This window comes from Schistocerca americana, chromosome X (assembly GCF_021461395.2).
Source record: "Schistocerca americana isolate TAMUIC-IGC-003095 chromosome X, iqSchAmer2.1, whole genome shotgun sequence".
NCBI classification, from domain to species: domain Eukaryota; kingdom Metazoa; phylum Arthropoda; class Insecta; order Orthoptera; family Acrididae; genus Schistocerca; species Schistocerca americana.
The window spans coordinates 823,539,688-823,563,340 of NC_060130.1; the positions used below are offsets into that span (position 1 = coordinate 823,539,688).

General features: G+C 39.7%; 1 protein-coding gene across 1 annotated transcript in view; it reads right to left on the bottom strand.

The window, feature by feature from the left end:
* LOC124554726 (inositol 1,4,5-trisphosphate receptor) overlaps positions 1-23,653 on the bottom strand; it is a 348,395-nt gene that overhangs the window by 220,996 nt on the left and 103,746 nt on the right. Inside the window, exons 13-16 of the mRNA XM_047128370.1 lie at positions 14,851-14,974; positions 9,974-10,149; positions 7,950-8,105; positions 1,767-1,917 (exon numbers count right to left, since the gene is read on the bottom strand). Coding sequence (XP_046984326.1) covers positions 1,767-1,917; positions 7,950-8,105; positions 9,974-10,149; positions 14,851-14,974 — 607 coding nt within the window. The remainder of the gene's footprint in view (positions 1-1,766; positions 1,918-7,949; positions 8,106-9,973; positions 10,150-14,850; positions 14,975-23,653) is intronic.

Sequence of the window (23,653 nt, forward strand, 5' to 3'; positions counted from 1 at the left end):
CACACGAAGCAAACAATTAGGTGCCAAATGTGTGAAAGAGATTCCTCTTGAGAACACTTCCACAGTACAGGTAATAGATTTTGTGACTGAGTTATCTTGTTACCTTTCAATGACTAATTTATTATAAACATGACCCCAGTTCCGAAAATAACAACTCAACAAGCAATAGTATTTCATTGCTCAAACCACTCTATATTTAATTTCACAACAGAAATATTCAGTCTGAAGTATTTTTTACAGTTATGTTCCTGTGTTCTAGAACACTACTGGAGACTGAGATGCACATACAATTGGTGTATCATTTTCCACAGCACCAAAACATAAATTAGCAATGAAATAAATAAAAAAGCTTCAATTAGGGACCATAAGTCAAAGAGAAGGTTCAGTTTTAATCCACCTGAATTTTGCAATACAGCAGTTTAGCTGAATAAAATCTTCTTGGTTTACAAGACGTGTCAATTCAAATAAAATTCTCGAGCATTCGATGGCTATCTCCACCACCGTCAGAAGTAAAACAACTGACAGCTGGGGCTGGCACGGTTTTCTACTTCCATAGCCACAACTGCAGCCTCTGACACCATTCAGAACGCGTGAATGAAAGGTGAGTTGGGCAGCTCACAGCAGCTGTCACCCACCATGGAACCGAGTGACATCAGGTGACACATGGGTTGGCGCTACATTTGAAACTGCCACTTCCACCTCCCTACATGCATCAAACATCCATCGTTGTTTCCTTTTGACTTCCAGGAGCAGCAGTTTCAAACATGGCGCTGGCTCCTTGTGCCACTTGACATCACTCGGTCCTGCAGCGGGCCGGAACTGCTACAAGCTGCCCATGGAGCAAGTATCATTTTGGCCCTCTCTGACTGGTACCAGAGGTCGCAATCATGGCTATATAAGTGAAAAACCTTGCCAGTCATGGCAGTCAGTGGTTTTACTGCTGATGACGATGGTAGAGATAGCCACTGAAAGCTCAAAAATTTTATTCCAACTGATGTGCCTAGAAAACTGAGAAGATTTTATTCAGATGTGCAGCTGTGAATGACTCTGAGGACACAACAGTTTAGCTGGTTGTACAATCTCGTAATGATGTGGAATGTCTCCACAGATTTATAAATACAATAAATTTTCTCAGGAAGATCGTGACTGCATGCTGACCATTAACATGATTAGTTTTACAATAGTCTTATTAAATATTTAAATTTAGTAATGGGGTCTACTCAGAACTTCAACTACTGAGCAGGAAGAGTTGTCAAGCAAAAATGGTTTGATACCACTTCCATTGTCTATCTTAAACATAAACTCTGTCCACAGGCCCTGGTGAGACCATCGGTATTAACAGACTGCTGTACCACCCTCCACCAATGGCATCATTGGATGTGGTATGGAGGAGCACGGGGTCAGCACACCACTCCCCTGGCCATTTTCAGTTCTCGTGAGTTGAAACCACTATTATTCAGTCACCTAGCTCCTCAAATGGCATCACAAGGCTGAAAGCATATAGTTCCAGTCCAACCAACAAAGAATCCCTGACAGTACCGCGAGCTGAACTAGGGTCCTCCGCATGGCAGTCAACCACTCTGACCATTCAGCTACAGACACAGATTTCCTTGTGTATCAGTACCTTCAATTCACAATGGAGGTAGTCAATTATTTTGATGGCTACAAATAATAATAATACTCATTTTCAAATATGACATACACTGTTCATCCATATTTATTGAAGAAGTGATTAAGAAAAAAATTTGTGTAAAGTAAATTAATACCTCAAATGTTAATTTATTTTGGTCTTGATCTGCAAAGCTCCACATTTCTCCAACAACATTGCACAAATAATCTTCCACAAATATTATTGTGGAACCAAATCTCGCCCTCACTGCCTCCTTATTGTGGTCTGGTGTTTTGTTGCTGTCGTAGCTAGTAAACAAAAAAGAAAGCATAGAAAAATCTCATAACAACAGGATTAACACATACAATGATATAAAACGATGAAATTGCTGTACCATGAATAAGATACAGGGTGTTTCAAAAATGACCGGTATATTTGAAACAGCAATAAAAACTAAACGAGCAGCGATAGAAATACACCGTTTGTTGCAATATGCTTGGGACAACAGTACATTTTCAGGCGGACAAACTTTCGAAATTACAGTAGTTACAATTTTCAACAACAGATGGTGCTGCAAGTGATGTGAAAGATATAGAAGACAACGCAGTCTGTGGGTGCGCCATTCTGTACGTCGTCTTTCTGCTGTAAGCGTGTGCTGTTCACAATGTGCAAGTGTGCTGTGGACAACATGGTTTATTCCTTAGAACAGAGGATTTTTCTGGTGTTGGAATTCCACCGCCTAGAACACAGTGTTGTTGCAACAAGACGAAGTTTCCAACGGAGGTTTAATGTAACCAAAGGACCGAAAAGCGATACAATAAAAGATCTGTTTGAAAAATTTCAACGGACTGGGAACGTGACGGATGAACGTCCTGGAAAGGTAGGGCGACCGCGTACGGCAACCACAGAGGGCAACGCGCAGCTAGTGCAGCAGGTGATCCAACAGCGGCCTCGGGTTTCCGTTCGCCTTGTTGCAGCTGCGGTCCAAATGACGCCAACGTCCACGTATCGTCTCATGCGCCAGAGTTTACACCTCTATCCATACAAAATTCAAACGCGGCAACCCCTCAGCGCCGCTACCATTGCTGCACGAGTGACATTCGCTAATGATATAGTGCACACGATTGATGACGGCGATATGCATGTGGGCAGCATTTGGTTTACTGACGAAGCTTATTTTTACCTGGACGGCTTCGTCAATAAACAGAACTGGCGCATTTGGGGAACCGAAAAGCCCCATGTTGCAGTCCCATCGTCCCTGCATCCTCAAAAAGTACTGGTCTGGGGCGCCATTTCTTCCAAAGGAATCATTGGCCCATTTTTCAGATCCGAAACGATTACTGCATCACGCTATCTGGACATTCTTCGTGAATTTGTGGCGGTACAAACTGCCTTAGACGACACTGTGAACACCTCGTGGTTTATGCAAGATGGTGCCCGGCCACATCGCACGGCCGACGTCTTTAATTTCCTGAATGAATATTTCGATGATCGTGTGATTGCTTTGGGCTATCCGAAACATACAGGAGGCGGCGTGGATTGGCCTCCCTATTAGCCAGACATGAACCCCTGTGACTTCTTTCTGTGGGGACACTTGAAAGACCAGGTGTACCGCCAGAATCCAGAAACAATTGAACAGCTGAAGCAGTACATCTCATCTGCATGTGAAGCCATTCCGCCAGACACGTTGTCAGAGGTTTCGGGTAATTTCATTCAGAGACTACGCCATATTATTGCTATGCATAGTGGATAAGTGGAAAATATCGTACTATAGAGTTTCCCAGACCGCAGCGCCATCTGTTGTTGACAATTGTAACTACTGTAATTTCGAAAGTTTGTCTGCCTGAAAATGTACTGTTGTCCCAAGCATATTGCAACAAACGGTGTATTTCTATCGCTGCTCGTTTAGTTTTTATTACCGTTTCAAATATACCGGTCATTTTTGAAACACCCTGTACAATTCTTAGCAGATGTATATAATGGTACTTAGGACTTAAACCTGGAGTCACAACTATTCCTTTAGTAGCAAATATTACAAACACACAAATGTATTATCATTGTGAGATGCCATAATTAACCTGTTCCTTAGGAAGTAGGAGGATTGTGGAGGCACTAGCCCAAATGCCTTGTTGTCCTAATTACATGTGTAAAATGACACTTTAAAAACAAATATTTAAAACCAAGGAAGATTTGGGTTTAGCACCGAAATGCAGCAATCAAGTGGTGGACTGACACATCTAATGTATCACTGCCATTGTTTCAATTTATCATTATCCGTATCATGTTTTAGTGAACTGATGAATATCTGATGCTGATAATACGGATGATATTGAGGACTGTAAAGATCGAGCTGCTAACAAATGTTTTAATTTCTCTCTACCTGTGTCACTAATTGCATGTCCTGTATTTGTTGTATTGTACAAATCTGACACGTCTTGCATGGGCCACAGGGTAGAAGGGGGCAAGGGGCCACAGGTGACCAGCCTCCAGAAGTCCCTCAGGAGAATGCTGAGTTCTAAACATTAGTCCAGTTGGAACAAGGGATGATCAGCTGGGCACTGACCGCCAGGTAGGCATTTGTGGGTCCCATATTGTCTGCTGTGGTGCTGGCGAGGCACGTGCAATCAAGATTCCACCAACTGCAGCCACGCTCTGAGATATCTGGGACTCTGGTTAAAAAGCCCTCTAAATTGAACTGTGTCACACATCTGGCCAGTGCAGAACAAATTATTTTTACAAGTCAGTCTCTCTGCTTGGCGGAATGTTGTTTCCGTCAGTAATGCTTTTCCTAGAAAACTGCCAGACTGGTCGGGAGCTATTTATCTCTGCTTTCTCATAAGAAGCTCGGTAGCTGTTTATTGTTAAAAGTTTTTTCTTCTTCCCTTGTAGCAGAGGAAGCACAACAGGTGGGTGCCACTCCACATGGGGTGACAATTCCTCTCTCTCAAAAGGTGAAACAATATCTCATTGGGTGATCTAAAAAAACAGTAAATGGTTGTTTAGGATGCAGCACATGATATCTGACAACAGAGAGCTTAGAGCTTGGTTTTCTCAGAATTGTATATGCAGGAAGGCAGCTCATTGCATAACTATAAAAACATCTGCTACATAGAGCGGCCACTGTCCTCTTTTTTTTACAAAAAAAGTCCTGAAAGTTGATACTTAAGTCAGGAATTAAATGGCTCATGACTGAGTGCGCTTTGTCATTCGCATGTGGTTTTCACATGTCTTTCTGGCACAATCGGGGCAAACACTGTGTACTTATCCACAGTTATGCTTTTTCAATGACTTGTTGAGACGAAGGTCATGTTCATTACTTTTATTTCTTGCACACTTTGCCAAATCAATCTTTGTAATATCCGACAATGAGGACTAATTTACAAGTGCCATTCTATTCATACTGTTCAATATGTTGCATTGTCTCTTGATCTACTCAATCAGTGCTCATTATTATAGCAGTCAAAAAACTTGTTAGCTCAGATGACATCTTACATTAATTGGTGACCACACCAGGATTCAATCATTTGGGGTATTATGATATGTAGTCACATTTTCTCACATTAAAATGAAGGACCCTCCACCATTTGTTTTCCGAAATTTTTTCATTTACCTGATCCCATTTTGCATAAAAATTAGCAACACTGATTAGGATTGTCTTGGATGGAGGTTTCAATTAATTTTGAGTAATGCTTATATCAAGGGTTTTGAAGTCGAAAAAGTTTAATTTAAGGTGCTGACACATCTAAATAAACTTTTTTTCCTTTTTTTTTATTGTGTCTACATGTTTCGGTTTTCTTGTAGCTACCAGCAGTGTAACAGTGTTGTGAAATTTTGGAGGGGTTTTTAAATATGTATTTGTGATACAATCACACGTGTGTGTGAATTATTAGACAAACAGGATGATTTGATTTCTTGATCAAGTGTTCAGTAGTTTCTTGGCAGTTCCCCTTTCTTTGCTACCATGAGCATTACAGTTCAAGCTAAAATGGAAGGTGCTCAAACAGTGCAAATCATTGTAGCAGCCAAAGGGTTTGTTAGCTCGGTTGGTGTGTTAAAACATCCCATGAACAATGAAGTTGTCAGACACACAGCATACACTCAAATTGGCAAAGTATGTGAAAGACAACAGGACATGTCCTTGGCAAAGGAACCACTGTGGTACTCACTTTAAGGGATAATGAAACCATGAAAAATTTTAATCTGGATGACTGAACAGGGATTTCAATCGTTTCCTTCTCAATGTAAGTGCAGTGTCTTAACCCCTGTGCCAGCTCATCAGCATTTGAAATCTGAATAAAAAGATCATAACTGGATAATATTCAAACTTAATTTAGTGGTTCATTGGACCTTACATTCTTGAAACACTATTTTAACAGCAATATTGTGACTATTTTTCACTGTGACCATTAACCACACTGCACAGCTCTTACGTGTGCTAATTCTTACCCTTTTGTTGGCAACTACTGTTTTACATTGTGAACATAGTAATGACAAAAATCGTAACAAAAACTTTTGAATACAATACTAAAAGTAAGGTATTCGTTTAAAGCCTCATTTTGACAGAATAATGACCGGAACAGCCGCAGCCTTGTTAAAGGGAGTATCATGACTTCACCTGAAATTATTTAGGGAAATAATGGAAAATCTAAACCAAGATGACCAAATCGACATTAAAAACCCCACTCCTAAACATGAATCTTTTGGTGTAACCACAGTACCCAGTAACTCAATGCAATTTACAAGTGGTTATGGTATGAAAGCACACTTTTTAAGCTCTCTCTCTCTCATGACAGTTTTATTTTGCCTATATTATTCAAGGCTTTGTCTCCAAATTTTGTCATGACAGATGTTTAAAGGACAGGAGACATACTACAACCTAGTCTCGCACCTCTCATGATAGCTATTTGATCCATCTGTTCCTCCTCCACTGTCCACATTGCTCTCTGCCTTAATTATAACTTCATTATTAAACTACTGGGCCTAGAGACTGTTCTCAATTTTCTATAGCCTAGAGACTGTTCTCAATTTTCTATAGCCTTTATACATTTCAACTTATCTGTTTCACCTCACCCTCCTCAACTATGTGTGTTACCTTCTTGGAAACTGAGTTACACTTCACTGGTGACTCCTTTATTACTCAAGTATCATCCTGGGGTGGAGCATCAATAACTAAAAAACTAAATATGGAGCACAGCTTGCAATGGGTGATGATGGGACAGAAATAGGCTAGGGCCTTTTCAAAGGAACCATCCCTGCATCTGCCCCAAGTGATTTAGGGAAACCTAAATCTGGATTGCCTGATGAATATCTGCATCACCACCAGAATTTCAACAACATTTCAGTATGTCCTTAAATTAGGAAATTACTTAAATTAGGAAAGTCCTTTTCAAAATTCTTTTCACCTTACATTATGTGATTTTCCATTTTCTACTCACCCTACATCTTGGTTTGTGTTTATGCTGCTACCAATTGCAACCCTCTGCCATATAGGTCATACTAGTGACAAAAATCCTAGTGAATGATTTGTCTCATTCACTCCCTTTTCCAATGCTGTCACAGGTAATTGTACCCCATTAGATGATGGCCTACCTGCGAATGCAGCTAAGTCATACACTACCTCCGCTTCAATTGCAGTTCGACTATCTATGTGCCTATGAGGATCAACCATGTATCCACCCAAATGAATGAATACACAATGTGTGTCCATGTCACGGTTGCTCACCCAGTGGTACATCATTCCACTGTTTCACAAGCCATGCCATTTGAATCCCACCAACATCAGCTTTTCTCAACTGTGAAGGTGGCAGCTATCCCTCCAATACATTCTTCAGTCCAGTAATCACCCTGGGCTTAATCTTCGCTAGCCTCTCCCATTCATCAGCCTTCAATTATTCACACAATTTTTCTTTTTCCCTCAATGAAACTAAAGGTCTGGATTAGAACTTCGATCCAACATTCAGTTTTACTTTGTCCCTAAGTCTATAACTAAGCAGACATCAACAACAGTCGTAATACAGACTTTTAAGTGTTGCGACTGAAAGTCACAATAGAAAAATCTAATGGATGGAAGATACGTATGTATTTGAGCTCCAATTTTTGCAAGTGCGAATTCGGGAGAAGAATCCAACACCAAAATACCCATCCACAACTCTTAGTATCAAAGATGTTATACACTACCATGCAACACAATAACATCTATATACTTCCACAGTAAATTTGTGGAAATACACAGACTTAACTTTGATAGTGAAAGAAACTTATTCAATCAAACTTTATACACAAATCTTCAAGTAAAAAAGAAAAATTACTCTCTAACATAAATTAGCAATAAAATACATACTCCTGAATAGTCATTTTGGAAGGTATCTCCGACCACAGTCTTGCATATTTCACAGGTGTTACAGGCTCCTGAGGATCGCGGTCAACATGAAGATGAAGCATCAACCGACAAAATGAGGCTCTTAAATCATAAGGCACTCTTTCATCTGCCATGCACCTGAAACAAAATATTCTGGTCACATAACAAAAGACAAGACGATAATGGAAATACTGTTAGAATACAACCTTGGGGAGGATCAATTTGGGTTCAGGGGTATTGTAGGAATATGGAAGGCAATACTGCACCTATGACTTATCTCAAAAGGTAGGTGAAGAAAGGTAAATCTACATTTATAGCTTTCATAGATTTAGAAAAAACTTTTGACAGTTTTGACTGGAGTACACTCTTTGAAATTTAAAAGGTAGCATGGGAGTTATAAGATTTGAAGAACGTGATAGGGAAGCAGTGATTGAGAAGGGAGCCTATCTCCAATGTTATTTAATATGTACATTTAACAAGCTGTGAAGGAAACCAAGGAGAAATCTGGAACAGGAATTAAAGTTCAGGGACACGAAATGAAACCTTTTGAGGTTTGCTGATCACATTGTATTTTTGTTTGAGGCACCTAAGGACTTTGAAGAGATGTTGAACAGAATGGACCTGTCTTGAAAAGCAGAAGTGAACATCAATAAAAGTAAAACATGGATGTTGGAAAGTAGCTGAATTACCTCAGGCAATGTGGAGGGAATTAAGTTATGAAATGAGACACTGAAAGTAGTAGCTGAGTTTTGCTATTCGGGTAGCAAAATAACAGAGAAGATAGGAAATGCAGATTGGCAATAACAAGAAAAACATATATGAAAAAGAGGAATATTTTATAAATGTAAGCGTTAGGGAGTCTTTTCTGATGGTGTTTGACTGGAGTGTTGCCTTGTATGAAAGTGAAACACAGATAATAGTCATTCAGACATGAAGAGAACATAAGTTTTGAAATGAAGTGTTACACAAGAATGCTGAAAAGTAGAGTGGTAATCATGTAACTTACGAGGGGACACCACAAACAACTGGGGAGATAAGTATTTTAGAATTTTTTTGACCCAACTTGACTGAAAGGAGGACTGTCTGATAAAGACACATTCTGAGTCATCAAGGAATCATCAATTTAGCCCTGAATTTAGTACTGGTGGGAAGTGTGAGGGGGAGTGCAAATTGTAGAGCAAGAGATAAATACAGTAAGCAGGTTCAAATGGACGTAGGTTGCAGCATTTATTCAGAGATGATGAGGCCTGCACTGGATAGAGTAGTGTGTAGAGCTGCATCAAACTACTCTTTGTACTGAAGACCACAGCAATTAACACTTCAGCTAGTCAAGTGACAGGAGCTTTCTGCCACCACATCACATCCATTTCTCAATCATCAAACACTCCCTGAGTAGCATGTTTAGTAGATATGTGCACGATATTTTCAGACGGCCATTTGACAGTCATGTAATTGGGAAGCAGATTGTCAAATTTTATGTCACGTTTTACAACTTGCAAAAAAATATTTTTACATATTGGCAGATTAAGCTAAACATATTCACTTCTGATGTTAGATTTTTTGGTGAATGTTTCACTTTTTGTACTACTAAATGAAACAAATGCCATCAGATTCAGTTGTTGTATTTGCTCTGCAGTCTTTAATAAGCAATTTTAAAGAAATTATTATAGTTAAAATTTCTGATTCTTTCATATGTTATAGTTTCACATCATAGCTGTATAATGGACTGGCTGCCTTTCCATTGCAGCTAATACATATTACAGGAGTTTCAAATTAAGTAACCAAATTCAATAAATCACAGAGTTTACAATGAAAAATGAGTTTGCTATGTACTTAATGTCTGGAGCACTTTCAGTTACACACTTACACTACTGTATGTAAAATATGATTAGCATATCAAAATTATACTGAAAGTAAATATGGTAAAGAAAGTATACGACATCACTTCACTGAAGGTGCATGAGTTTATCTACGATGATGCAAGTAACTGAGTGTTGAATACTCACTTGAGTATTAAATCAATGTCGAGATGAGGAGAAAGATTGTTTAATGCTAAATACTGTCTGTTTAGGCACATGTTAGAAAACAAATTCAGCTGGTGTCTGTAATAATCCAATATGGCTTGATCTTCCCATTTTCCAAGCTTCGCTCCACGTGACAGTTCAGAAACGGACATTGATTTCTGCAACAAGCAATGACAATGATGAGACTGCGAACAATAGTAAAAATGAGACATACACACAGTAGTTGCACATAAAGTTTGAAAAACAAGTATGTATACACTCTTGCTCAAATTAATCACTGTTCACTTGTAACAACATACATGAATTTGACACACTAATGAAACAGGACTGTCCTTGTTAATTTGGTTTATGTAATCAGTTTATTTTGCAGAGCACGAAAGTCTGTACTCTAATTTTACCTAATGAGTAAAAGAATCGAAAAAGGACACTCTTCCAGCCACAAAGTGGAAGTGTCATTTTCTAAATACCAAGCTTAAAACTGAATCATAGCCACACTTCATGATACACGAGCAATGAATAACATGGATGTGCCCAACAATATTTCTTGAACAAAAAATAGTCTCACCTACAGTAGCCAACATAGCCTCTAGTGCATTATTAATAAGAGATTGAAGTTACACTCTTTGTGCAGTTCTCTAAAGAATATTAGAAGGAATGGAAATCAGAGTTTAATGTGTGTATTAGAGATAATACACTTGCTCATTTGAATATGGGTGGGAGTAGGAAATTGAAAGGGTAATTACCAAAGGGACAATGTTAACACTTGCTTTAGAGATTTAGGAGGAAACTGCACAAAAATTTAAATCTGGAAGCTCAAACTGGAATTGGAATCATGCTGCTCCCATGGGCAAATACCAGTGTACCATGTAACGGCCACCTCATTAGGTTAATAATAATAATAAAGCAACCTTACATGTATAGATCAAAGAAGCTGTAGTTCAATAAATAACGTAACAGTAAGAGAGGTCTTATTATTTATATATAGCATGTGTACAGTCCATGAGTCATTATAAAAATAGAGATATGATGCAGAATCATAAATATTTTGCATTACTTTTAAAAAGATGCAAAGTAAATAAATTAATCAGGGATAACTAAGAGCAAAGAGCTTCATTCAAGACTGAGAAAGGCCTTACACAATTTACCATGGATGTGATTCAAGTTAGGTATAAGTACAGATAATGGATTCTGCTTCTACAACTTTCAATGAAATTTCAGTCTCCCTTTCAAAAATATATTACAACAGAACCTTGAAAACATAGCTTTGAAACTATTACACATGGATGAGAAAAATAACTGTAGATATGTAACATTTTTATGTCTAATAATAAAGGAAAGCTGAAAGGTGGAAGGAGTATATAGATGGTCTATACAAACGAGATAAACTTGAAGGCAACATTATAGAAAGGGAAAGGCCTAAGTTGAAACAAGTCCCCTGGAGTAGACGAGATTCTGTCGGACCCATTGACAGCCTTGGGAGAGCCAGCCACAACAAAACTCTTCCATCTGGTGTGCAAGAAGTATGAGACAGGAGAAATACCTCAGACATTAAGAAGAATTTAATAATTCCAATCCCAAAGAAAGCAGGTGCTAACAGGTGTTAATTTTACCGAACTATTAGGTCATGGTTGCAAAATACTAACAGGAATTCTTTACAGAAGAATGGAAAAACTGGTAGAAGCCGACCTCGTGGAACATAAGTTTGAAATCCAGAGAAATGTAGGAACGTGCGAAATGATACTAACCCTATGACTTACTTCACATGATAGGCTAAGGAAAGGCAAACCTGTGGTTATAGCATCTATAGACTTGGAGAAATCTTTTGACAATGCTTACTGGAATATTCCCTCTGAAACTTTTAGGTAGCAGTTGTAAAATACATGGGGTGAAAGGCTTTACAACTTGTACATAAACCAGACTGCAGTTATAAGAGATGAAGAACATGAAAGGGGCACAGTGGTTGAGAAGGGGGTGAGACAGGGTTGTAAGCTATAACCAATGTTATTCAATCTGTAAATTGAGCAAGCAGGAAAGGAAACCAAAGGAAAAATTGCAGTAGGTACTTGAAGACATAAAAACTTTGTGGTTTGCCACTGACAATATAATTCTGTCAGAGACTTTAATGGACTTGGAAGAGCTGTTAAATGGGAGAGACAGTGTCATGAAAGGAGGATATAAGATGATAAGAATAGCTAACGAGGCAATGAAGGTAGGAAATGAGTTTTGCTGTGTGGGGAGCAAAATGACTGATGATGGCCAAAGTAGAGAGGATATAAAATGTAGACTGGCACTGGCAAGAAAAGTGGTCTGAAGAAAAGAAATATGTTAACAGCACATACAGATTTAAGTGTTGGGAAATCTTTTCTGAAGGTGTTGCCATATACGGAAGTGAAATATGCACAATAAGCAGTTCAGACAACACAAGAATAGAAACTTTTGAAATGTGGTGCTGCAGAAGAATGCTGAAGATTAGATGGGCAGATCGCTTAACTACAGAGGAGGTACTGAATATAATTGGGGAGAAAAGAAATAAGTGGCACAACTTGACTAGATGAAGGGTTCAGTTGATAGGACACATTCTGAGACATCATCAAGGGATCACCAATTTAGTACTGGAGGGAAATGTGCGTGTGTGTGTGTGTGTGTGTGTGTGTGTGTGTGTGTGTGTTAGGGGGGAGGGGGGGGGCAGAGTCACAGAGGGAGATCAAGAGATGAATAAAGAAAGCAGATTCAGAAGGACGTAGGTTGCAGCAGTTATTCAGAGATGAAGCGGCTTTCATAGGATAGAGTAGCATGTAGAGCTACATCAAATCAATCTTCGAACTGAAGACCACAATAGGAACAATAACATAAATATAAGGAAACAAGAATAAATATTACAACTAAAATAAATGTAGGAAAGTTCTTGTAGAATGTAAATACTAGACTAAAGGAGACCGATTGAAGAAGTGCTGAGCTATCGACTGGCAAACACAAAAGAAAGGAAACTTGCAACTTTCGGAGTTTTCCTTTCACAAACTAGAATAAAAAAATGATTTACACACACACACACACACACACACACACACACACACACACACACACTATACCTCTGCATGGTGCCAGCTGGACTGATAGTGCCAATGGCTGTGTTTCCGCCGGTGGACTGGTTGTGGTGTGGATAGCAGTGGCAGGTATATGAGCTACACATGTAATACACAATTGTAGTGGCTGGTGGGGAGCGACGGATGCTGAGGGCACCATGGAGACATAAAATAGGAGGGAGTGACAGAACAGAGGAAGGGGAAACTGTTAAGTGGAGGGTACGGTGAGAGTGCGTTACCTGAATTGAGGCCTGGGCAATTACGGGAAATGAGGATGTGTTGTAACGATAACTCCCATCTGTGCAGTTCTGAGAAGCTGGTGGTAGAGGGAAGGACACAGATGGCCTGGTTTGGAAACCAACCATTGAAGTTGAGCATGTTGTGCCACAGGGTGGTCAACTTTGTTCTTGGCAACAATTTGGCGGTGGCCATTCATCATGGTGGACACTGGTTGTTAGTCATACCAACATTAAAAGCTGTGCAGTGTTTGTGGCTGAGCTGGTATATGACATGGCAGCTTTCACTGGTGGTACAGCCTCTGATGGGATAGAACAATCCTGTGACAGGAGTGGAGTAGGAGATGCTGAGTGGGTGAACTGGGCAGGTCTTGCTCCTTGGGCTTCTACAGGGACATGATCCCTGTGGCAAGAGGATGGGAATAGGGATGGACTAATATGTTGTTTAGGATGGGTGGGGAATGGAACACCACCTTAGGAGGTGTCCCACACTGCACAGCTTTAAATTTTGGTACGACTAACAACCAGCTGTACACCATGACGAATGGCCACCACCAAAATGTTGCCAAGAATAAAGTCGATCACCCGTTGGCACAGCATGCAGCTCAACACAACATGCTCCATTTCAATGGCTGCTTCACAAACTGGTCCATTTGAATGCTTCCCTCCACCACCGGCTTCTCAGAACTACAAGGATGGGAGTTATCCTTACAACACATCCTCCGCTCCCACAATCATCCTGGCCCCAATCTCAGATAACGACCTGTCCCTACACTCTCCACTCAACAGTTTCCCCTTCCTGCATCTTGTCACTCCCACCCAATTCGTGTCCCCATATGACCTTCAGCATGTATCACTCTCCACCTACCTCTAAAATTGTGCATTACATGCCCATACAACTGCCACCCCTACCTCTTACATTCCTAGGCATCAAATCAATTTCCTCCCTCCGAGACGCTACTCACCGCCCCCAGACCCCCTCCCTCTGCCCACCCCATCTCACACTACCACTACCACAACCAGTCCAACCCATAAAATACAGCATTGTCACTGTTTGTTGAGCAAACACCATGTAGGGGCACGTTCATTTGTGTGTGTGTGTGTGTGTGTGTGTGTGTGTGTGTGTGTGTGTGTGTGTGTGTGTGTGTGCGCGCGCGTGTGTGTGCGTGTGAACTTTACTCCAGCAGGTCAAAGGATAACTCTGTAATCTAGAACGTGTTCTTTCTTTTGTGTGTGCTTATAGACAACTCAATGCTTCTGCCGTAGAGTGTATGGTCTCCTTTAATCCAAAAGCATTACAACTACAATATTTGTTTTTACGAATAATAATCATAAATGGTAAGAACAGCCTGAACACTATGAAAGAACAATGGTAAGAATAATTTCTAATCACAATTGTATACAAATTCCAACATTAATCGGAGAGAAACTGACAAGAATGCTCAAGAGTTTAGGTTAAAGGCGCAGAAAGCCTCACAATACTTTACACGAAGTGTTGAATGAAGTAATGCGTCAAACACAAAATTTATCATCTATGTACCTGTCTATTGTTCCACAGTAATAACACGTCCTCCTCTTCTTCAATAGTGACCATCGGTTCAACTTCTCCCTCTGATTCATCAAGGATGCTCCCATCTTCAACTTCCAAATGGGTTTTCATCATTCTGTAGTCAAAGTATATAAATGGAAGTTATTAAATTGTGAGGATCTTAACCACACCCACGAAAAATAATTTTCCAAATAACAAATTACACACTAGCATTCACATGAAAAACTGGTTGTACATATATTTCAGTTTTTAATCAGGATTACAGCAAGAATATAGAATTTCACAATGATTTTTTTCAATGACAAAATACAAAGACCCCCCCACACACACACAGTCTGATTAAATTTTAATTCTGAAACAGGTTATAGTTAAAATGACACAACATATTGTACACAGTACGATACACATGATTGTAAGGGCTTTCCAAATTAAACAGGTGGGAGGTAAGAGAACAATTAAAAGGCACATACCTATGGAGGGTTTCACAATAAGAAACAGAAAGTAAGAAATACCAGTCAAATAAAAAAATTGAGCTTACAATAATATTTACTTGTTAGATAAAGAAAGCAACTGTAATTCTGAAATGTGGAAACATTACCTATCAATGTGGTCACAGAGTGTGATGGATGGAGCAATATTATAATAAATGGCAGCAAACACAGATTATATAGCAATAACACACAAAAAAATAGTTATCAATAACTGTTTATTAAAGTCATACTCACATAATGATACTGAAATTATTTATAATATTGCATATGACAAAGTCACTGTATCTTTTGATGGTATAAAATGTTGCAAAAAGTATGTTACACCATCGGAAATTAGCACATCATCACATAAGAAAGAATCAATTAATAGTACAATCATTATTGTAATAGTAAGGGATCGAAATTACCTGAATTTAGGCGCAAGAAACTTTATTCACTGAAACACTGAAAGAATACAACAGATTGTTTATTATTTTGGGGGTGCTTAACAATCTGTCATCAATATCCTTGTACAAAATAAGCAGAGATGTGGTAAAGTATTCATTACATGGACCTTTAAAAGACAATATGCTAAAAACATGAAGCAGTTGTAAATAATAATTTGCCTGCTATAAAGAAAAGACCTGCTACCAAACCAAGTCAGACTGTTGTTGGCTACCTACTAACAAAATAACAGATGAGTGTCCCACTCTGTAACAAATAAATGTCCTCCGTATCAGTTTAGTAAGGGCTCCTGACACACAAGGGACTTCAAAATTTGTGTCACACCTCACCATCATCCAAAATAGATTGTGGGTTCCCTGTCAAATCTAAGGACAGCCTCTTAACAGCATAAAAAATGCAATTAGTTTTAAAAAATGCACACAGAATCTGGTACAGACAAGCTCCACAAACAAGTGGTTTCTTTCACCACAGAAGGCAGTCATATGTTAGGCAGCAATGCCTCGTGTGTAATATTGTTGAGGTGTTTGTTTTCGTAGAAGATTCCCCATGAACAGACTGTCTGTTTAACTATCCTTAATTTATTTTTTTGTACTTTCAACCTCTCAGTTTCCCAGATGCACATGATGTTCTGGCTTAAAATGGAGTAGGGTGTCCTGAATATGCTGGACAACTTTCTTGGGTAGCTCTTGGTGAGAATGTATAGAGCATTCACAGAATTGGAGCATATGAAATACTTATGCATTTGATCAATCCTAATTCAAGGCAGTCCTCTCAAGACCATATACCACTCTGTATCACAGGCATTAATTTTAGCTGGGAAACGTCATGTTTCATAAACATAATAAACTGAAGGTATTTGTTACAAAGGCTGAATTTTCTGTTGAATGCATCATTTTATAACTGTATTTGTTGTGTTGTCATAAAGTCATTAGTCACATTGTCATGTGCCTGCACGAAAGATAGTTGTTTGCCCATCTCAGCCTGCAAGTAACTGGCACCATAACTGCCTGCACATCAGCATTTTCTGACCACTGACTGCGGATGGGTACTCTAGCTGGAATATCCTGGTCTAAAGTGAAGCTACCGTATTTACTCGAATCTAAGCCGCACATTTTTTCCGGTTTTTGTAATCCAAAAAACCGCCTGTACAGAATGTGATGTACTAAAGAAGCGGCCGCAAAGATTTTCAAACGGAGAAAAATTTTCGACTAACTCTCGTTCAGAACTATGTTCTATCATACGCAGTCTATTATTTGGTTCTTTTTGATCATTATCAAAGAAAGCAGCAGTGTAAGTAACAACAAATAGCAGTCTCTTGCCGTTGTTTCGGTTATGAGACAATTCCTCTCTTTTTTTTATTATTGTAAGCGGCGGTAGCGCGCACAAAAGCAAGCCATGCCGCGAGCAGCGACAGGCCGTAAAAACGAACTATCAGAATGCGACAAACAATGCATGACGCAGTACAGTAATGCATTTTCAGCCTAGAGTGACGTAAACACCTATAACAAAGAAAACGGCACTTATCAGATCAAAGCAAAATAAGCAATCGATTCAAACCAGACGGAGCACGTGAAAAAGGAAGGGTAATCATATAAATACGGACGGAGCGCCTGACTCACAGCAATGGCTATTTGGTAAAGCTTACGACTCGAACCAAACTACTGTCGCTGTATTGTCATTCATTCGACGTAAATTGTGTCTCATATTCCAATGGACCAACTTTATTTCGATTTGGAGGTGCGGCCTAAAACTTTTCTCTCCCCTTGAATTTCGAGTCTCAGATTTCAGGTGCGGCTTAGACTCGAGAATTTTTTTTTCCTTTATTTCGAGTCTCATTTTTCAGGTGCGGCTTAGGTTCGAGTGCGGCTTAGATTCGAGTGAATATGGTATTGATGTCTCTAAAATAGAATAAAATGAATGTTTACAAATATCACTAGGAGTACAAGTCAGGGTCCTGCATAATTCCAAACTGGATAAAGCCTTGAGTAAAAAGGGCACCCTGCAGTGTTCATAAAGTATGCTCCATAACTGTCATGCTGTAGGCAGCCCACTACTACACAAATACTGCGAACATTAGACATTCCTGTTCACATCCATATTGGCTGGTGGTCAGCTTTGTGTACTTCTGTATTTGCTGTCTGAGCCCATGAATATATCTGTAAGAGGCAGTTCTTAATTTCTGCTGGTTACGTTAGCAGTAACACAAACAGAAATACGGTGGTGGTTTCTCAGATGGGAACGTTTAAAGATAGTAGGATTTACATAAGGAAAAAGTTAAAAGCCAATTCTTATTTATGAAGGAAATATATAAGTAAATGAGCGAAGCAAGAACAAATGGAAATTAAATTGCACAATTAAACTGCAAATGTTCTATTTGATTTCACAGTCCAGTTTTCTATATGAACCATCATCTCTTCAATTCTTTTTCTTTGGGGAAACCAAGCTATTTCTGCGTCTTATCAGGGCCATAATTTGTGTGGTTATTGGCAGGCTCTTTGTAATCAAACAGATCTCACAACCATCACTTTAAAGAGATCACAGTCACCTATCCATCAGGTGGTTATACATGTGTGTATGCACCTCACTCCTCCATCACCAAATGCTCGGTGGTGTCAATGCACCATTTCACACTACCTGACTACTGGGGTTACCCCTCACTAGTCAGAGCTATGCAGCGCCAGAGTTCGAATGTTGCAAGTTGCATAGCTCAGCACAGTTTAAACTTGTGCAGGGCCTCATGAAAGACAAAGGTGAAACTTATTACACCCTTGTGTTAAACATCAAATTTGCTATACTTATTCTTCTGAGTTAATGTTTTTGACGCAAATTAAATAGCAAACAATTGAAAATTGCATTGCTTTAAATACCTTCCTTTCTTCACCAAATGATCCTCATTTAGTGAGCTATGATCCCCGATTTCCTCCCCCCTTCACTGCTCAACAAATACATCAGTCTTTAGCCCGCATTGGATGGATACCAGCAATATTTGTACCAACTAGAGAGGAGGATCATCCACATTTTCTGTAGGTTGCTTTGTCTCTGTATGCATTTGCAGCAAGTATGAATGTTTCACTGCTATAAAAACATATCGTATTTGGAATACAGGGCTATACTCCAAGACAGAGCACACTTCAATGTACCCAGCTGAAGTTAAAGTGTCGAAGGTAAGAATGAACGCTGCTGTTTCTTTTCACCAATTCTGTTTACTCTCTCTACGATACTGTGCACATCTAAAAATCATTTTTCTTCCCATTTATCTTTCAGTTCAGATATATGAATATGCATAATATCTCTGTGTGTTACCATATGCTTGCTAGTCTTAAGGGTTTTGTGTGTAGTCATCCCAATGTGAGTGGTGGTTTACCTATTAAGACTTTAACATTTGTTTCACCTGACAGGGTTCCACTTTGGAAACCTTCAAGATTTCATATTCCCTGTAAGCTCATCTACTCCTTACTGGATGTAAAAAGATGACACTCACCATCTCTCTCTACTACGTGGAAATACATTCCATAGCATTTGTCATGTCCTGCTACAATGAGAAATAACATTTGAAGATAACTGTTTTCAAGAACAGTCTTCCTTCATTCCCTCAGCTGGTTGCACACTGGTCCATAATCTCCAATGGGAGTTTGTTTTATTTCAATTAGTGCATCCTACAGTGTTTCTCTGGCATCAAGGGTAATACATGTTGCCACGCAAAGCTATACACGTCTGAGCAAGACTAACACATGGCAGGCCATTAAAACAGCTACACCAGGAAGGAGAGCAAAGAATGGGAAGTGTGATAGGACCATTGCTATTTTCTATATACCGTATTTACTCGAATCTAAGCCGCACTCGAATCTAAGCCGCACCTGAAAAATGAGACTCGAAATAAAGGAAAAAATAATTTCCCGAATCTAAGCCGCACCTGAAATTTGCGACTCGAAATTCAAGGGGAGAGAAAAGTTTTAGGCCGCACCTCCAAATCGAAATAAAGTTGGTCCATTGGAATATGAAACACAATTTACGTCGAATGAATGACGATACAGCGACAGTTGTTTGGTTCGAGTCGTAAGCTTTACCAAATAGCCATTGCTGTGAGTCAGGCACTCCCTCCGTATTTATATGATTACCCTTCCTTTTTCACGTGCTCCGTCTGGTTTGAATCGATTGCTTATTTTGCTTTGATCTGATAAGTACCGTTTTCTTTGTTATAGGTGTTCACATCACTCTAAGCTGAAAATGCATTACTGTACTGTGTCATGCATTGTTTGTAGCATTCTGATAGTTCGTGTTTACGGCCTGTTGCCGCTCGCGGCATGGCTTGCTTTTGTGCGCGCTACCGCCGCTTTAAAAAAAAAAAAAAAAAAAAAAAAAAAAAAAAAAAAAAAAAAAAAAGAGAGGAATTGTCTCATTAGCCAAACAATGGCAAGAGACTGCTATTTGTTGTTACTTACACTGCTGCTTTCTTTGATAATGATCAATGACAACCAAATAATAGACTGCATATGATAGAACATCATCTGAACGAGAGTTAGGCGAAAATTTTTCTCCGTTTGAAAATCTTTGCGGCCGCTTCTTTAGTACATCAAATTCTGCACAGAAATTAGAGTCATCTTAGATTTAAAAATCTAGTCAGTTGCCGTGCTTCATTTCTGACTGTATCACTATTAGGCATAAGAATAATACGAATATAAACATGAAATGATACGTATATTCTTCCGCGCTTGCTGTTGTCTCACTCTAGTTTCGTAGTTTATTAGGCAGACAGCAAACGTGAAAGAATACATGGCAAAATGATTATATTTGTATTATTCTTATGGTGAAGAGAATACTGCATGTGATTCACATTTCATCAGGTTCCTATTAGCAACCATCTCTTCTCACAGGTAGGAAAAAATTCAGAACGTAGCGTTGGCCATATTGACAAACATCCTGAACAGTCTTGCCAGTCGGATTTTCGTAGTACATTGAAATTTTGCTACATTCAAAGATGAATAATATGGAATTTGTATTTACTTCATTGGATAATGTACGAAAATGCAGTGGTCGAAACTCGGGGCAGAGAAAAAAAGCTCTTCTTCCACCTTTTTTTTTTTTAATTTATTTACTGACGCACATGTTTTGGCGCCAGTATTTATCTTTGTGCCTATAAAGCATGCCTGTGTAGCGCTACATATATTCGACAGCAGAAGTTAGTTGTAGCGGCACCTACCAACATTTTCAGAACTTCCGCTTGCTTTGCACTCGATTCTAAGCCGCAGGCGGTTTTTTGGATTACAAAAACCGGAAAAAAAGTGCGGCTTAGATTCGAGTAAATACGGTACATACAAGGTGGAATCCATACTTTTCGGGACTGGTGCTGCCATCTGGAAAGTAGGAGTAGTAGATCTTTGCACCGCTAGGTGGAGAGAGCTGTATATCTGATGAGTCAACGAGCGGAGTGGCATTCAGCTTGGAGGACGTGCTGCATGTCCACAGTGATTTCTGTAATACTCTGTGTTTGGCGTGTGGCAATTTAACGATGGATCCGCGAACAGAACAGCACATGTGCATCAAATTCTGTGTGAATCTTGAGAAAAATGCTATGGAGACCCTTGCAATGATTCAGCAAATGTTTGGGGGACAGAGCACGGGCCGTACACGTGTGTTTGAGTGGCATGCTTGGTTCAGGGCCGGCCATACAGACGTCGAAGATGATGCTCACACTCGAAGGCCCGTTAGCCACACAACGCCAGACACTGTTGCCAAACTTCAACAACTGGTTCAAGCGGATTGATGTCGAACCATTCAAGACCTTGACGATGAAGTGGGTATAGGTTATGGGACATATCAATGAATGTTGAGTGATAAATTGGGCACGCATCGTGTTGCCACAAAATTTGTGCCAAGGATCTTGACTGACTATCAGAAGGCACAGTGTGTTGAAGAGTGCACGGATGTTCATCAGACTGCATCTGATGATCCAACCTTCTTGTCACGGGTTATCACCAGTGAAGAGAGCTGGATTTATGGTTATGACCCAGAGACAAAGCAATAATCATCCCAGTGGAAGAGGCCAGGCTCTCTAAGACCCAAAAAAGCGAGACAGGAGAAGAGCAAAGTGAAGAGCATGATCATCATATTCTTTGATACCAAGGGAATTGTGCACAAAAAATTCATCCCACCCAACCAAACAGTGAATTCTGTGTACTACTGTGGCATTTTGCGACGGTTCCGTGAAAACGTGCAGCGACGACGGCCCAAACTTTGTCGTCAAGGGAACTGGCTGCTGCATCATGACAATGTGTCCTGTCACATGCCCTTGCTCACCAGGACCTTTTTGGCAAAAAACAACATGGCAGTTGTACTCCACCAACCGTACTCACCAGATTTGGCGTCTTGCGACTTCCCACTATTCCAAAAACTGAAACTCAAAGTTGAAAAGCCATCGGTTCGACACTCTAGAGAGGATTCAAGAAGCATCTCTGGCGGTGATAAACACCCTCAAAGAACAGGACTTCCAGAAAACATTTGACCAGTGGCAGAAGCGCTGGGGCCGGTGTGTACGTGCGGATGGAAACTACTTCGAGGGTGATGATGACTGTTAGTCCAAACGTAAGGTTTTCAACAGATGGCAGCACCAGTCCCGAAAATTTTGGATAGCACTTCGTAAATGACCTGGCACACAGGATGGGCAGCAATCTGCAGTTGTTCAATGATGATGCTGTGGTGTATAGGAAGGTGTTGAAGATATGTGACAGTAGGTCGATACAAGACGACCTTGATAAAATTTCTAGTTGGTGTGATGAATGACAGCTGGTTTTTAATGTAGAAAAATGTAAGTTAATGCAGATGAGTAAGAAAAAAACACACATAATGTTTGTATACAACATTAGTAATGTACTGCTTGACACAGTGACATTGTTTAAATATCTGGGGATAACACTGTGAAGCTATATGAAATGGAACAAGCACGTGAGGATTGTGGTAGGGAAGGCAAATGGTTGATTTAGGTTTATCGAGAGAATTTTAGGAAAGTGCAGTTCATCTGTAAAGCAGATGGCATATAGGACACTAATGTGACCTATTCTTGAGTATTGCTTTGGTGTTTGGTATCTGCACCAGGTCAGATTGAAACGAGACATCAAAGCAATTCAGAAGTGAGCTCCTAGATTTATTGCCAGTAGGTTACAGATACGCTTTGGGAGCTCAAGTGGGAATCCCTGTAGGGCAGAAGACATTCATTTTGAAGAACACTACTGAGAAAGTTGAGAGAACCAGCATTTGAAGTTGACTGCAGAATGATCCTACTACCACCAACATACATTTTGCCCAAGGAAATTAGGGCTCATACGGAGGCATATAGACAGTTATTTTTCCCTCACTTTATCTGTGAGTGGAACAGAAAAGGAATCTACTAGTTATGGTACAGGATACCCTCTGCCATGCACCGTACAGTGGATTGTGGAGTATGGCTGTAGGTGTATATGTGGGAATATATGACTAAATTTGTAGGTAATATGAGGGTATAAAAGGTGAGAAATTTAGTACACAGAGTCAGCAACAGTGGCTCTAACCCAGCTGGGCAACGAGTTGAACTGGGCTTGGATGAAAAATACAGGTACACCATTTGATGCTGCTTCAATTCCATGCCAAACTTGATCAATCATAGTGGCCGTTGAGTGGTGGCATATCAGTCCCTCAGCAACTGAATCGGTCGATTTCAACTTGTGAAAAATCTGGAGAACTTGTAGCTCAGGACATCGGTCAAAAACACTTCATGTCCAGGTATGTCGAGAAAGAACAGGCAATGATAGTAACAAATTACAATGTCAAAATGTAATGTCACTGGGAAGTTGGAGGTAAGACATAGCTCCATGCCTTAATGTGTC